This window comes from Lacerta agilis, chromosome 12 (genome assembly GCF_009819535.1).
Source record: "Lacerta agilis isolate rLacAgi1 chromosome 12, rLacAgi1.pri, whole genome shotgun sequence".
Classification (NCBI taxonomy): Eukaryota; Metazoa; Chordata; class Lepidosauria; order Squamata; family Lacertidae; genus Lacerta; species Lacerta agilis.
Genome location: NC_046323.1, coordinates 22057226 through 22073827, shown reverse-complemented (window position 1 = coordinate 22073827; position 16602 = coordinate 22057226). Strand labels below are relative to the sequence as shown.

The 16602-nt window shown below is 44.2% G+C and overlaps 1 protein-coding gene across 1 annotated transcript; it reads left to right on the top strand.

The window, feature by feature from the left end:
• Positions 1–297: 297 nt before the first annotated feature.
• Positions 298–14873, top strand: NFE2L3 (nuclear factor, erythroid 2 like 3). Its single transcript, XM_033165933.1, has 3 exons — positions 298–439; positions 11011–11166; positions 13767–14873. The coding sequence occupies exons 2-3, from the start codon at positions 11059–11061 to the stop codon at positions 14871–14873; spliced, it is 1215 nt and encodes a 404-aa protein (XP_033021824.1). The 5' UTR covers positions 298–439; positions 11011–11058.
• The last annotated feature ends 1729 nt before the right edge of the window (positions 14874–16602 follow it).

Here is a 16602-nt window from a genome sequence, read left to right as displayed (position 1 = left end):
AGAGGCGGTCTGAAAGCGCCGGGGAGGCGCTGCCCGGCGAGACCGGGAGTTCGCCCCCTGCCCCCTGCACGGGCTGCAGAACAACAAGCAAGGAGGAGGCCGCTCCCGAGCAACTCCTGCCGCGCGAAGTGGGCGAGCGCTGGGGACGCCGCGTCGCTTTCCCGCCACGAGGGTGGCCGCTTGGATAGCGCGGGAGGGCGAGCGCGAGGCGCCTCAGCAGCAAGTGGCGCCGCCGCCGCCGCCGCTGTCCCGCGCAGACCTCGTAGGAGGCGGGAAGCGCAGCCGCCAGGAGGCAGCGCACGGCGGCTTCCCTTGCTCCGGCCGGCCGCCATGGCTGCAGCGGCGAGGCGACGGCGAGGGACTCGAAGCGGTGGCTGCTGCTGCTGCTGCCGCCTCCTCCTCTGGAGGAGTCCGAAACAAGCGCCCCAGTGGAGAAGAGGTAAGGGCTAGGAGCCGACGGGAACCCCCCCCCCCCTTCTCTTCACATATCCAAATATGCCAGCTCCTAGGGGGCCCTTTGGCTTCCCTGCATAAAATATTCGACCCCGCCCACCCCACCCCGGTTGATGGGCATTGCCATTCAAATAGTGTGCGTGCCCCGCGGCTGGTGATCGATAAACCAATATTTCATTCAAGAGCTCCTCCTCCTTTGCATGTTGCATTTATTTATTTGTTGCATTTACTTTCCCCAGCTTTGTTTTTTTTTAAAAACGAAAAATGCCCCAAATCCCCTCCAAACCCATGCCAAAGTTTTGCTGCGAATTCGTAGTTAAACGAAGCTCTCTCTCTCTCCCCCCCCCCCCTTCCGGAGAGCTCGAAAGTGGTGTACATATACTGTAGTTCTTCGGCTCCCCCTTTTACCCTCACAGCAACCCTATGAGATCGGTTAGGCGGAGAGGTAGTGACTGGCCCAAACTCACCCAGTAAGTTTCGTGGCCAAGTGGGGATTTGAACCCTGGTGTCTTCCTCCAGTGTCCAGTCCTAGTTTGACATCCTGACCATTACCCCTTGCAGGCCAATAATGAAGGACTTGGGTTTAAATGCAGGTTCGATGTGAGCAAAAGGACCTCGAGGATCATTAAAAAAATTTTTAATTTTTTTCCCAGTTTTCATGTATTATCTCCCATCAGTTAAAGAGAGAGAGAAATGTATACTGTGTGTGGGCTTGCAAAGTAAGAGAAAAGCACAAGACTTTTCTCTTAGTTTGGTAGATGTGGGAGATCAGTTTGACAGTGCAAGAATAAAGTGGTGCATTTATGACCCCTTGAGCTGGGTAGTCTTTCAAGGGATGGAAGTGCTGCAACTGACCTACCTGCACTGGCGGAGGAAGAGGGGGGCGGAAGAGCGCACCGCCCCCAACAGCGCGATCCTGGTGGGGTTCCATCGTGGCTGCCCCCCACCCACGCTGGGCATCCCGCAGGCGGCGTGCCACGCCCCTAGAACGCGCGCCATGCCCCTGGGACGCGCACCAGCCCCACCCCTGCCTGCTCTCTGCCACTGCCCACCTGCCCTTGTTCCTCTGTCTGGTGGGAAAGGCTAACTAGGAAATGCTTCCACCCAGAGCGTGGGTGGCAGGGGGATTGCACCGCACTTGCTGGCAGGGGGGTTGCACTGCACTTGGTGGACCAGTGATCTGACGGCACCACGTAGCCTTGTACAAAACCTGGCAAAGAAACATTCTGCTGTGTAAAGTACTAGTCTGCCTGGAAGTTGCATCTATTGTCACGCAGCGAAGTCAAAACACAGAGTCTTCACATTACGTAAATTTAGTAAAACTTCACTGAGTTAAACATATTTCTTTACAAACACATAACGGAGGAGAGCAAAGTAAAAACCAGGCATCCCCAAACTCCTTACAGGACCAGTGGTCTGGGATGATGGGAATTGTAGTCCCAAAACATCTGGAGGGCCGAGTTTGGGGATGCCTGGTAAAAACAGAAGATGATTAGACTAGGCTAGAGAGCACACTGAGCCCATTGTATTTATCCTTCCTGGCTCCGTGTGTCTTCCTGTAATTGATAGAATATTTGTACAAGGAATGAGTCATCTATTCTAGATCAGGCATAGGCAAACCCCAGCCCTCCAGATGTTTGGGACTACAATTCCCATAATCCCTACTGCTTCTGCTCTCAAAGACCTTTGTCACATGACATCTTCTGAGCTATAGCCATTGCAACAAGAAGCCATGGATAGCCTTATCCTCTGTGTCACAACTTATCCCTGTTCCTGCATGTGTGGAGACGGGGTGAGACCGTTTAGACAGACAGGTCCCAAGGCGTAAGCTCAGATTCTCTTTATGATAACAGCAGTGCCTGTGGTGAGGCAACTCCCAGCTGCTTTTCCAGTTGCTATGAAATATATCAGGGTGTTGCCAAAACTGCTGGAGAGGTCCTGGGCATTGAACAGAATTGTCTCTGTGCTGAAAGTTGTAGGGTTGGGAAGGGAGAGAGCTGTTCAGGTTCTGATCCTTCAGGCATCTTAAGACCATTTCCATTTTTTTCTTTACACCTTGTATTACCTCTTCCATCCCCCATACTACTGTTACTTTGGGGAAAATGTGGATCCAAAGCTGTCTCTCTTACAAACTCTTCAAACTCTCAGTGGGTCTTACTCCCAGTGATGTCTTGGTGATGATGTCCAAAACAGTCTTAGTCGTATGTCCAAAATAAAAGTGTGCACTGCACTGTGGGTTTGGGAATTTGATGAGCGCTGAAATTCAGAAATAAGAGACGTCTTTCTATAAAGCTGTGATGCTATAGAATATACCAGGGGTGGCCAACTTCCAAGAGACTGTGATCTACTCACAGAGTTAAAAACTGGCAGTGATCTACCCCCTTTTTTTTGGGGGGGGGTTCATGTAAAAGTTGTTGAGCCTCTTTGGGGAAGAGGAAAGCAACACTGAGCTTTTCTTTTTAGGAAGGAAAGCCCTATTTTTGGTGATTCAGGTCATTTTAGGGGTGCAGGGCAAAGATGTTGAGCTTTTTTAGTGGAGAGAAAGTTTTTTTAGCTTCTTTGGGGGGAGCCACTGATCTACCGGTGATCTACCACAGACATCCAGTGACCTACTGATAGATCACGATCTACCTGTTGGACATGCCTGCTCATAAACTTTTAAAAATGTGTGGGCATCTCATTACCATACAAAAAACAAAGTTGGAGCTTCCAGCAGTACACATTCCTAGGAAATAACAATGGTTACCTTTTCAGATTGCTGGTTCACATTCACCCAAGCGGCCTTTCTTTAACAGAATAGTTTGTAGGATGAGGAGACAGTTGTTTCTGCACATATAGGTGAAACACGAAAAATTAGAATATCGTGGAAAGGTTCATTTCTTTCAGTAATTCAGCTTAAAAGGTGAAACTAATATATGAGATAGACTCATGACATGCAAAGTGAGATATGTCAAGCCTTTATTTGTTATAATTATGATGATTATGGCGTACTGCTGCTGAGAACCCCAAATTAACAATCTCAGCTTTGGGGTTTTCATCAGCTGTGCGCCATAATCATCACAATTATAACAAGCAAAGGCTTGACATATCTCACTTTGCATGTCATGAGTCCATCTCATATATTAAACTCCAGCAGCTAATGAAAACAATTGCTTACATAAATGGACTTTTCCATGATATTCTAATTTTTTGAGTTTCACCTGTATTTTTCTTCCAGAAGTGTTTTTCAGTTTACCTGCTTGCACATTCAGTTCCGTCTTTATTTGGTTATGTAAACATCAACAGGAGTTTCTTTTTTCGTTTTTGTTCTGAAAGTTGCATGTTGCTTTCTGACAAGCAATATACCTTTAGTCATTGCTCCAACTCTCACTGAAAGGGGAGTTTCCCCATTGACACTAATGAGAAATGGTTTTTGCTTTTTAATAATGGCTTGATTAAAGAGAATGTAATACCTTAAGAGCTTGCAGATCAGCACTGCTGCTGTGTAATTAAATGTAGCTACTGGAAAGCAGTGTAGGTTTATACACTGGTCCTAAGCCTGCTAAGAACAAAGTATATTTAAAGTTGATGCAAGAGCACAGTATCTTTCAGTTTATCCGAATAGTCTCTCAGCTGTAATTCACAAGACAAAAGTTTAGAAGCCATTTAAAAATAAGAAAAATAAAAGAGCAAACAATGCTAAAATAACTGTGAAGAGAAAGATAGCTTTTCCCCTTGCAGAAAGAGGCACATTTTAGTTCATTTAAATCAGTGGATTTAAGCTTGCTTTACTATATATTTGATGGTGGTCATGGTGTGTATGTAATATCCCTTCTTATACTTTCCACCAAAAATTATAGTTGAAGTATTCAGACTTAGAGTGTGGTAGATTCTAATAATGCATTCTTACGCTCGTCTTCTCAGAAGTAAGTCCCATTGAGTTCAACAAGATTTCCTTCCAGGTAAGAAGGTATAGTCCAAGTTCCTTGACATTGTGGTTTCAGTATATGGTTATGGATAATCCTCTGGTGCTTAAGACTGCTCGTTGTGTTGTATTGTGTTGTGTAATCCACCTTTTAGTAATGCAAATTTATGTTGTATCTAGTGGGCAGTAATATTGACACTACTGTCCAGGAGACGTAACGTAAATGTGCATGCTGCATCTACTTTGAATTTGGTTATATTAGCTTGTACTGCAAATGTAAAAACCTCTGTCAGCAAGAATACACACTTGATTTCTCTTCCACGTTCTGTCCTGAATAATCCTTGGAGCACAAATAGTACACAAGAGGTGCGTAAGGAAAGCTCTGGTAGACCACAGATGAACATCCTTGCTTGTGACAATAGCCAGCAGCAGAGGTGCTTCCACAAAACCAACAAGGAGGGCTTGAAGGCTACAGCTGTCTTCTCCTCAGCAAGTGGGACTTAGTGGCCTCCTGCCCCTCTGAACTTGGAGGTTACATACACGAATAGGCATTGATCAAACAGGTTTAATGATGGTCTAGACTAAGAGGGTCTCCAACATGCTGCAGATAGTACTTCAGATGCCTAGATGAAGCTTGCAAGAAGGCGTACTTGAGCAGCAAAGCTTTGTTTTTTACTCAAGCTGAATGCAACCCTTAGTTGGAAAGGGTTTCAACAGCACTGCAATATAAGCTGCAATCCCATGCCATGTGCTTGCATACTTCAAGATCCAATAGACTTCAGCGAGACATTTGCAAACAGGTTTAATTATTCAGCCTTAGGCTTAGGTTTCAAACATGTGCTTGCTTGTTCACCGTGACACTTACTGACAGGTAGAAGAGCATACAATTGTAGCCATAGGAAAAGAGGTGGGGATTCTTTCATTAAAAGCAGCTTGTGCAGAATTGACCGTGAGATAAGTATATTAGACCATTTTATCCAGCTTGCTCTTGACAAATACTCGGTTGAGTAATACTCTTAGGAGCATAATAATTGTCTTAGCTTTTCGGTTTAGGAACTCTTAAGAGAAGTGTGTGCAAGTACCAATGCCTTTGCAAAAAGTAGGTTTTGAGATGCAATAAAAATTCTAATCCTGACTTTCAGTTCATTGCCACATGACTTAAAATGCCTACTGTTTCTGTTTTGATAAATGTCCCCCCCCCCTTGTAATGGAATTTTGTTTTTACTTGGCTATGATTCAAGATCTGTTACTTCCGTAGGTAGTTGTAAAACTAGTTTCTCCACCCTAACCTAGAGGGATCTGAGCACTGGAGCAAAAGATGACTAATTTTCAATTCTAGTTAACACCGAACTTCTCTTGAGAACTTCAGCTGGAGTGTCTAAAAGATGCACAGGGTGTAAGGGAGGTGGTGGGCCTGTTTAGATGGCCCGCCCTCAGTCTAATGGATCCTGATGTCTTCCTGAATGCAGGGATTTTCCAGTGAAAAAAGCTGATGATCCTGTTGACGCTCTCACTGTGGAATGGTGAGATCGGATGTGCAGTTGGCACAAAACTTCCAGAATGGCTTCTCCAGCATTGCGGAGCCTGCCTGCCTCCTTGGTAATCTGGGGAGCTTCAGGCTGTACAAGCTAGACTCAGGCTAGAGCGTAAGTAGTGCTCTCCTAATTTCATTCTGAAACCGACCAAGCACTGGCTAGGGCACATAATTGTGTCTACCATGTAGCAGTGTGAGCTGCGAAGGCTCGTTTTGCAGCTTTCATTGTGGATAAAGTTACTTGACTTCGGAGTGGCCTTGATTCAGTGGTCGTTGCAGTTCCAGATGAAGTACCCAGTGCCAGAGTTGGTGAGATTGGTTTCAGCTTATGCAGGTGGCTAACGTGGGCAAGGTCGTATGCTGAAACTGCATTCTCTTGACCCCTAACCCTTCTGGGCTTATTAAATCTAGCAGAGGGGGTTTAATTATCTGGGCCTAGAGCATGGCCAATGCTTCATTGCATTAGCAATAACTATCAGCCAGTTGCAAATACCTGCTTGCTGGGGGAGTGGGTGCAGAGAATTGTGGTGGGGAACCTGCAAGCATTTGTGGTTAACACACATTATTTTGATTGATTTCCTGGGTTCAGGCCTGGCCATGGGTCTAAGTCTGCCTTGGCTACCCCAATGAATGACATTTACAAATAGAGGGACAGGGTATGTGTGAGTTTCCTCCTGCTTTTTGACCTCACTGCAACTTTCTGTACCATTCGCTACTGCATTGTCCTCAACTAGCACCAGGGAATGGGAATGGGGTCACTGTGGTACAGTGATTCCGGTACTATCTACAGGACCAGGTCCAGAAAGCAGCATTGGGAAAGTGCTATTTGGCTCCCAGGAAATTATGCTATGGGGTGCTGCTCTATAATATCCATTTGACATCCTTGGGAATGGTGGTTGGGCATTTGGGGGCAAGGTGCCATCAATGTGTTGATGACTCTCAGCTCTGTTTCTCCATCACATCTGAATCAGGAGAGGCTGTGCAGGCCCTGGACCAGTGCTAGACACAATGGTAGGATGGATGAGCAGGGCATTTTTTAAACATATAAACTAAGTATGGGTTAAAATTCCTTCACCACAGCCCTTATGACTTCTCCCCACCAGTGACGTGTGCTTTTGCTTGACCCTAGTTTATATTTGGAGAAAACAAAATGCCTATTTAGAAGCTGTTTGCATTCTTATCTAGACACTGTGATTATAGATTTGCCCAGCCTGTTTCACACAAAACTAAGTTTGCTGGCCACCAGTGCAATTTGGGCCAGAAGAACCACCTGGTTCAAGGCATGCTGCCACTGATTCTGATACTGGTGTTTTGTTGAGGTCATGCAAAGTGAGAACTGGTGGAAAGTGAGGTCTCTCTCACTGGTGTGTGTTCCTGAAGCAGACAGCACTGCTCACCCAGAAGCACACTTGCTTGAGAGGTGTTGGTTCACTCAGCACACTAAGCCAAGCCATTGCTTTGCTTTTGCAACTTGAATGTGTGGGCTTCCAGAGAGGAACTTGCATCTACTTTGCTCCTCCCTGGTTCTTTTTGCTGCTGCACCTTGCAAAGCCTAGCCATGGCTTGGCTTCGGGTGCCGCTTGAACTGGGACTCACTGCTAACCACAAGCTGTAACCAAGAATGGGAGACCAAGGTTTGGCTTAGTGTGACGTGCAAACCAGACACACATACATTTTCTCCTCTGCTTACATTTGATGCAATATCCGTTCCTGGTAAATTTCTTTTAAGCAACATCTCTTATGTGATGTTCATGTACAATTCTTGCAAAAACACATTTTGAGTGTGTTCACAGTGCTGTAGGCTTGAGCAGCTGAGAAGGGCTTGGGGATGTACCAGACCAACTTGCACTGCTGCAAAAGGTTTTGTCTTTTAACAGAAACAGAAACATTAAGGGTTGTGGAGTATATAGGGGAGGAGGAGATGTGGGTGGTGAAGCGTTGTTTTGAAGCAAACATACTTTCTCCAATTAGGTAGGACTCACAGCAGCAGCAACTTTGCACTTTAACAATGAAGCACAGGAATAAAAGCCTGGAAGAGGAGAGTGGGTGTCAAGGTAGGGCGGGAGGCGGTTCAAAATGAGGTTCTGTTCCTTACAGTCATTGCAATTAATTGATGAAGCTACTTAAGCGTGCACTTCTAAAAGCAGTCCTTTCAAATCCCTGCTAACAGCAGAGGGCTTGGGGAGAGGGAGGAGGAATGCCTACTAAACTCAAAGCATAAATTCACATGCTGGAGAGAAGGGAAATTAAAAAACCAAAAAAAAAAAAACCCTGATTGCAGAGCGGAGTGGAAGACCTCCTCCAAGCTGCAAAAGGGAGTGGATTTTTCTTTAGCGGCATGGGAATGGGTTTGACAACTACTGCTGAAGAATGCCACACCCTTGCTCTTGCTAAGTTGGCACAATGAGGCAATGCCAGCATTTGGCTTCTACAAAGTCTTAAGGCAGGGGTCGGCAACCTAAGGCCTATGGGCCACAAGCGGCACACGACGGTCGTTTAACTAGCCCACGAGCTGGCCCCGAACCGAGCCGCCCACTTGGCGAGTCCCTGTGCGCTGTGCTAAACCAGTGCTGCACTGGGACTCGCTTCTGCGGCACCAGAAATTGCGTCTGCACAGATGCTAGAAATGGTGGGTGGGTGCGCAATCCGGCCCACGGAGGGATCTCCGCTGGAGTGAACCGGCCCAGGCAAGGTAAACCTTGCCAACCTCTGTCTTAAGGGATGTCAAGCTGGAGAGACAGACAGGATTGTTAGCAAACTGTACGCTGCCCATTTATGTGATAAACTGGTTGAGTGGATGAATCGAGAACGCATCCTGTCAGAAGCACAAGCTGGTTTTAGAGCAAACCGATCAACCATAGACCAGGCTCTGATACTCCAACATCTGGCGGACAAATACTCAAGAAAAGGAGGATCTTTATATGCAGCGTTCATAGATTTCAAATCTGCTTTTGACCTAATACCAAGGGAAAGACTCTGGGAAAAGCTTAACGCTACAAATATAGATAAAAAATTATTGCTTCTTATTCGTGGCCTATATGAAAACACAAGGGCCAGGGTAAGATGCGATAGATTAGGTCATCTAACCAAAGAAATTCATATTTGCAATGGAGTCAAACAAGGATGCGTTCTCGCGCCAACTTTATTTAATTTCTACATTAACTCTCTAGTAGAAAATATGGTGAAAGAAAATGCTCATCCACCTAAATTGGCAGATGTGTCCCTCCCGGTGCTTTTATATGCAGACGACGCCGTTCTACTCTCTTTCTCCTGCGTCGGCTTAAGGAAACTTTTGAGATCACTTTCCAATTACTGTCAAGCCGAACAACTAGTATTAAATCACAGCAAATCCAAAATCTTGGTGTTTTCAAAAAAGAGAAGAAAACACAAATGGAGACTTGACAACCAACCTATTGATCAAGTAACAACTTTCAAATATTTGGGAATAACTTTTCAGGAAAGGGGCTCATGGCTTCACCAGATGAATAATGCCATTGCCAACGCAGGTAGGACTAACAAAGCCCTAATAAGATTCTACTACGGGAAAGGGGGCCAATACGTTCCGGCAGCCTCTCAGGTTTTTGCCATAAAAATACTGCCACAACTTACTTATGGCTCCCAGATCTGCAGTTTCAAAAATCTCGCACCTATGGAGGCATTCCAAACAAAATTTTATCGTTCCTTATTGGGAGTCCCTCCCTGTGTATCTAACACAGCTGTCCGCCTTGAAGTCGGACAATTACCTATTGATGCGCGGATGTGGATCATGAGGATACACTATTGGTTAAAACTCATCTTTTTCCCGGCTGGGTTGGCACCTTTAACACTAGTAGACACCTTTCATTCCAACTGGAAAGCTTCCCTTTCTGGCAAGATAAGAAGCCTGGGACTTTCCCCGCAGATTCTGATAGCAGCAGGTTATGAGAGAGCCAAAAGTCAAGTGCTCCAACGCATTAGGGACACAGAGCTGCAGTGTCACATGAGCAAAATGGAAAAACTTACCTCAATAAGAGACTTCGGGAGAGGGTTTTCACCCGCAGACTATCTGACCAAACTACAAATACCCAAGTATAGACATGCCTTCACTTTGGTCAGATTCAATGTGTTGCCCTCTGCCCTGTTGCTAGGTAGGTATGAAGGCAAACCGTATGAGTCACGTGTTTGCCCATGTGGCTCCTTGGAGGTGGAAACAAACCTGCATATACTGCTGCACTGCAGTTTCTACGAGGATCTACGACAGACTTTTATTACCCCAGTTCTTCACAAGTTTAAAAATGAATCAGAATCCCAACGCTTGAGAGCCCTAGTAGAAGACAGGGTCTCCGAGACTACGATCAATGTTGCCAAATTCTGCGTTTCTGCTATTAGACGCAGGAAATATAAGCTATCCATTGACAATGTGCAGGCAAAGGCAAACGTTTAATTTTATTAAGATCTTAATTTCAAAATGCTGTTTTTTCGTGTGTTTGTCTTGTGTGTGCTCCGTTGGACGATTTGGTCTGTGACCGTTTAATAAAATTTGATTTGATTTGACAGACAGGATGGAGGAAAGCAGCCTATGACCAAACATACCATAGTTACTGTGATCATATGCAGAATGTCCATCGGCTTAAGTGCAGTTTGTACGATAAACCATGGTTTTAAAACTTTTTTAAAACTGCAGCTGACATACACCCTTGTGGTCTAACCATGGAAACAGGTGCATAAAGAACAGTGAGATGGGATTTCACGTACTATTCCCCCCCCCCCACAATAATACAAACATATGCCTACTATAATGGAGCACAGATGGAACCAAATCTTTCAAGTTTAAATGTTTTATATGCAAGACAGAGTGAATATATATTTTTCCAATCTTTTGTTGCTGTCTGGCGTTACAGCATTGCCTGAAAAATGTACATTTGAGGGCTGGTGGCCACATGCAAAAGAGCTTATTGGACAGTGTGTGTGTCATTGACTTACCAGGAAAGGGGTTAGGGGTTGAGGGGCTGCAACTGATGAACTACTACTAGAGAAACAAAATACTACTCTGATGTGTGTCATTTCCTAGTATGCTGGTTGCTGACACATTACAGTGCTGAAAATTATTATTGTTTCCTGTTTCTCCCGATATTTACAGGAGGTAGACTTAAAAGCGAGCCAGGAATGTTTGGGACACTGTTACGTTATGGAAGATGAAGACTCAGAAGCTCAAGAGGAGGAAGAGGGTAAAGAGACTGATAAAAGTGACCAAGTGGATTGGAAAGAGAAGCTGAGTCCAGTTTCCAGCTCTTCGGTGAGAGTCATGAAAGAAGTTGTATTGGGCTGTATACGGTTAAGTTCTACTCAGCATAGACCCATTGAAATTAGTAGTGTTTTGGTAGTCTTGCACATTAAGGTCAATGGTTCTATACTGAGTATGACTCACGTTGAATTCAGTCCATTGCCTGGGATCCTAAGTCGCTCTTCCATTCATGTACGATGGTGGAGATTCTCACCAAGTCCCCTGCCTCATATCCCAAGGGCCCTCAAACTCCCTGGGGTACATTTTCAGGGGGCTGCAGAAAGAAGGGGGAGGGAGGAAAGTCTCTTTCCACAAACAAGACTTCTGTTCCATTCACAGAAGGAAAATTAGAACCCCAGCCATCAATATTAGTGCTTTTGAAAACTGATTCAAATATTGATTTACTCATGGCAAGTCTTTATGAACATTTTTGAAATGTATATATTCGCAAATACCATTGTGAGAATTACCTGCCATGTCTTAAAAGAGATCGTTAACTTCTTGCTGCACCAGTTATTATTTTCCCCAACCCCAAATTTGTGGTCAGCTCTTTAACGTCTGTTTGTTATTAAGTTGACGTCGTTTTGCTTTAAATCATAAAAGAGCTTTAGTATGAAAAGACTCCACTTCTGACCATTATAAACAATGAATTTATGAAGGCAAGCATGTTCAGATAACTGCTGCTTACTAAAGTTTTACAATTTGTCATTTAAAAAAAACAAAAAGCCACGTTAGTGGCGGCAGCTTGTAATTATCAAACTATTAGGGCAAGTATTACCACTTTCTCTGTAGCTGCATGAAAATCTAATGGAATGGTGAGCCTCAACTGCTAGTCAGGGGTTGGCAATGTTTCCCTCGCTTGGTCTGGTTCACTCCAGCAGAGATCTGTGGGCCAAGTGTCTGCGCAGATGCGATTTCCGGCGCTGTGAAAGCGAGTCCCCACGCCACGCTGATTTAGCACAACGGCTCGCCAAGTGGCCGGCTCAGTTCAGGGGCAGCCCATGGGCCGGTTAAATGACCCCCATGGGCCTTAGGCTGCCGACCCCTGTGCTAGATGGAAGACAGCAGCCCAGTTCTTGGGTCCTGTTGTAAGCTTTTGATTGGCTGTCACATGAACTCCTGGTTGTCTGAATCCACTGTGTGTGTGCAGCGAACAACATCTCAGAATGTGCTATCCTATAGTGCTTCTTCACGCATGTACTGCTGGCCAGTTAACTTGGTACGAAGATAGCATGCTTTGTTGTTTGCAAATGTTACTGTCACTCACTGACATGCATATTTACTTAATACATTTTATATACCACCTGTCAGCCAGTTGGTTCCTAGGGCAGTTGAGAACAGGATAAAGGGGTTGTCAGCCTCTTTGAGGCCCCTGGGCACATTTAGAATTTTGAGTTTTGCAGATGTATAAATCTCCTGTGGCTTGAAGTGGTGTCTTTTTCCTGGTCCCCCTTACAATTCTAATTACCGGTACAACTTTCTATTAACAATTGAGAAATGTCTATTAATTGTGGGGGGTTGGGGGGGGCGGTTACAACAGGCTTACAGAAGCACTACTGGTTCTACTTTCCCGTTGGAAGGTTATTTTCCACTGCCAGCATCACTGACTGAAAATAAGTTGCAATTTGCACATAAGCTTGTAAACTATCTCAAACAGTTGGAAGCATGCTTCTACAATAACCCAGTAAAAGCAACTCTCAGATTGTGATCTTATCAGAAATTCTACAACTGAACTGCACCATTTCCCACCCTTTACCATTTACTTGCTTTCAAAAAGTGTGATTTGCTGAAGTAGAATCTGAAGAATTGTTTTTAAACCATTTCCCAGATTTCTATGACTCCATTCTAGGTTTATGACAGAAGCCTCTGCTTACACCATGGAAGCTAAAGTACTGTAGTAAAATGAATTTGTAGTGAATGAAATGTAGCATTTGACTTAGGGGTGCATTCATTTCCCCTCAATTTGACTAAAGAGTTCAGCAAACTTTTCCAGCAGGGGGCCGGTCCACTGTCCCTCAGACCTTGTGGGGGGCCAGACTATATTTTTTTGGGGGGGGGGAAATGAACGAATTCCTATGCCACACAAATAACCCAGAGATGCATTTTAAATAAAAGGACACATTCTACTCATGTAAAAACGCTGATTCCCGGACCATCTGTGGGTTGGATTGAGAAGGCGATAGGGCCGGATCTGACCCCCGGGCCTTAGTTTGCCTACCCACGGTGTAGGCTGTGAAACTCGTGCCTCTATGTTGCGCACAATTAATTTTTAGGAAAACAATTCAAGCTGCTCCTGTTTCAGCAGAGGTGGGTAGTGGTGGTTTTCCAATTTGTATTGCAGTAGATAGCAGACAAACTACTGCATCTTATTGGGTTCTTTTTTATGCTTTCCCCAATACTCTTTCAGGCTGCCATTTTAGTGATCACATGCTTTCTTAACAGCTGGTATTTGCAGAAAGCATTCTCTGTGTTTAAAGTATTGGGGGGGGAACACATTTTAAATTATACAAAGGCTGCTGTTGAACTGGCTAGAAACTATTTAACCATAGAGAGAGTTGCAAGGTTTTGTCAACATAACCTAGAAAACATTTTCATTTTGCTCCCTCTTTTAGGAACACTGGTTGGGAAATACCATGCCTGTTACCAACTGCAGAGGTATGAACCTGTCAAACTTCCACAATACAGTTAATTTGACTCAGGCTATTAGCCGTGATGTTAGTCTTCATGATGCTACAATGGTGAAATCAGAACACAATACAACAGTAAATGCAGAGAGAAGGAATTTGGAGATACTGGAGAATCTGTCATTAACAGATTCTCACACATCACTAATGAATGGTGTCAACATGCTTGGGGTTTTTGCATCTGATAATTGTACATATCTAACAAACCAGGATCTGTTCTTGAGCCTGGATGGACATGGATTTGAAGCTTCCTGTTTCTTTGAAGAACGGGATTCAGATTCTGGACTGTCTTTGGATTTAAATCATAGCAATTCATCCCTTGTTTTTACCTGTGACAGTGATGCTGAATCTGCCACCTATGATGATTTAGCTATAGGAGGCTGCTGCGTAGAATACAGCAAATGTTACCACACAGATTATCAAAGCAATTATGATCTCAGTGCAGAATTGTTTGTAGATGTGTTGCATGATCACACGTACAGCCAAATCCCACAACAGCTGGCACACTGTGTGCCAGAAGAATATTACTTCATGTGGCCAGAGAAATCAAATAAAGCCAGAAGTAGAAATGGAGATAACACAGAGAGAAACCAAAGCCGTGACGAATACCGTGCAGAAGCCCTGAGAATTCCATTCTCTGTAAATGATATTGTGACTCTGCCTGTTGATTCCTTCAATAACATGTTATCAAAATACTACTTGACAGATAACCAGCTATCACTCATACGTGACATAAGGCGGAGAGGAAAAAACAAAGTCGCTGCTCAAAACTGCCGCAAACGTAAACTAGATGCAATTATGAACCTTGAAAATCAGGTGTGTCACCTTCAAGCACAAAAGGAAAAGCTCAAGAAGGAAAAAGCCCAGTGTAATAGATCAATTAGCAATATAAAACAAAAACTAAATGATCTTTATTGGGACATTTTGAGTAGATTAAGAGATGACCAAGGAAGACCTGTTAACCCAAGCCAATACTCTCTACAGTGTTTTGGTTGCACCTGGAAAAGCCATCAAACTGGAACTGAAACAAAATAATCCAACCAAAAAAATGGCACGATAGAAAATATTTCTCTTTAGCTATTGAAATGGAAAGGGATGTTTCTTAATTATTCTTAAATATTGTGACATTCACAGTTAGTTTACACAGGGAAAAATAAAGTTTGGTAAGGATCTACCTTGACTACCCACATTATCAAAATATTTTTAAGACTTGTGCACCAAAATAATAATTTTGTACTATAAACAAAATGTCCAAGCTCTAGGTCTGAACACAGGCCTAATAGAATCAGTTCTTGACCAAAGATTTCTCTTCATCTGAATAAATTATTGGTTAAACCATATTGCATATTTGTTTTGCATAATTTATTCAGCTTTGCTAATTATGAGGGGAGGCAGAGGAGTTCTTGTAACTTAAAACTTCATTCTTTCAGAGCCAGAACCAGACAACAGTTTAAATGCTGAAAATGAGTTATCTTTATTCCTAAAACTTATCTACCGCTTGATTACTCACAATCCAAAGCGGTGTACATAAAAAAATCCACGAGCAATAGTTAACATAAGACCAAACACTACCTAAAAATGCCTGTTAGAACAAGGTAGTCTTAACAATGTGCCTGAAGTTTCTCAAGGAGGATGCCAGTCTAATCTGTTGTGATTTCCGCAGGCTTGTGCCCGCTTCACGAAATACAACTTCACAAGCCATGCATCCAAAAAATAGAGAACCACCAGCAAAGATTCTCCCAAAGACCTCAGTGATTGGGCCGGGTTATAATGGATCCGATAGTGCTTGAGAGATCCTGCAACTATGTTGGTCTTAGTTGGGTCTCTAAGGTGCTACTGGAAGGATTTTTTTATTTTATTTTGTTTTGACTACGGCAGACCAACACAGCTACCTACCTGTAACCATGTTGTCAAGGGCCTTGTAAATTGTCAGAGCTGTGAGCTTGGTCTGGAAACTGGCAGCCATTTCAGTGGCCACTGGTACCAACAGCTGCTGACAGACCGAGATGGAGCAGAGCTATCCATATCCACACACCTGCTTTTGATACAGATCATCCCCTCAGGGCGACCAAGGCCTATTCAGTTCCACAAGGCACATGAATTGAAATCAATCCCATAAAATGTGGTGTTGCATTGGACACAAAAACTGCTACACCTATGGCACTACGGAGCAAGTGACGTTACCTTTGAAGTGCTGGACAAAGTGCTACTGAGTGTTCTGAGAACCACCCACCACTTCTGGTAGCTAGTCTCTAGTTCACCTGCAGTAACAGCTCAAGGACACAGTGCTGGCTGTGAAGTTCTTTGCAGTCTTCACTGCTACTTGGTAGACAAAACTGTGAGCTTACAAGTGTTTGATCAGCTTTGAAGTGTTTTCCATCGTCTGTGCTCCAGCCTCTTTCATTGCCTGCAGCTCCTCAGCGAACCTAGTAGTGCAGGCCCTGGGAATGAATATCCCCATTCCACAATGAGACCAGGGTCTCAAGAGGATCACTGGCTCTATCCACTGGAAAATCCCCAGAGCAGTCAGGAACCTATTTGGTTCCCTTAGTCTACACAGATGCACCATCCAAATTGGTTCCCCACATTTGCAGTGTTGAGGTTGTTGCCAGAAGTCCAAACTTCGCCAAAAAGTGATCTGACCATGACAAGGGGGGCTATGGACCACCCTTGTATACAATCCTTCTACCCGCTACAGGCAAATACTAAATCATGGTTAAGTCCCGTGAATAACACATTTCCCCCCATTGGCAAACAGGTTTTT

Bases quoted from the DNA above. Each gene is read 5' to 3' on its own strand.
- NFE2L3 (XM_033165933.1), top strand. From the start codon at position 11,059: ATGGAAGATGAAGACTCAGAAGCTCAAGAGGAGGAAGAGGGTAAAGAG. The intron at 11,167-13,766 runs GTGAGAGTCATG...TCCCTCTTTTAG, and splicing joins GTCCAGTTTCCAGCTCTTCG to GAACACTGGTTGGGAAATAC.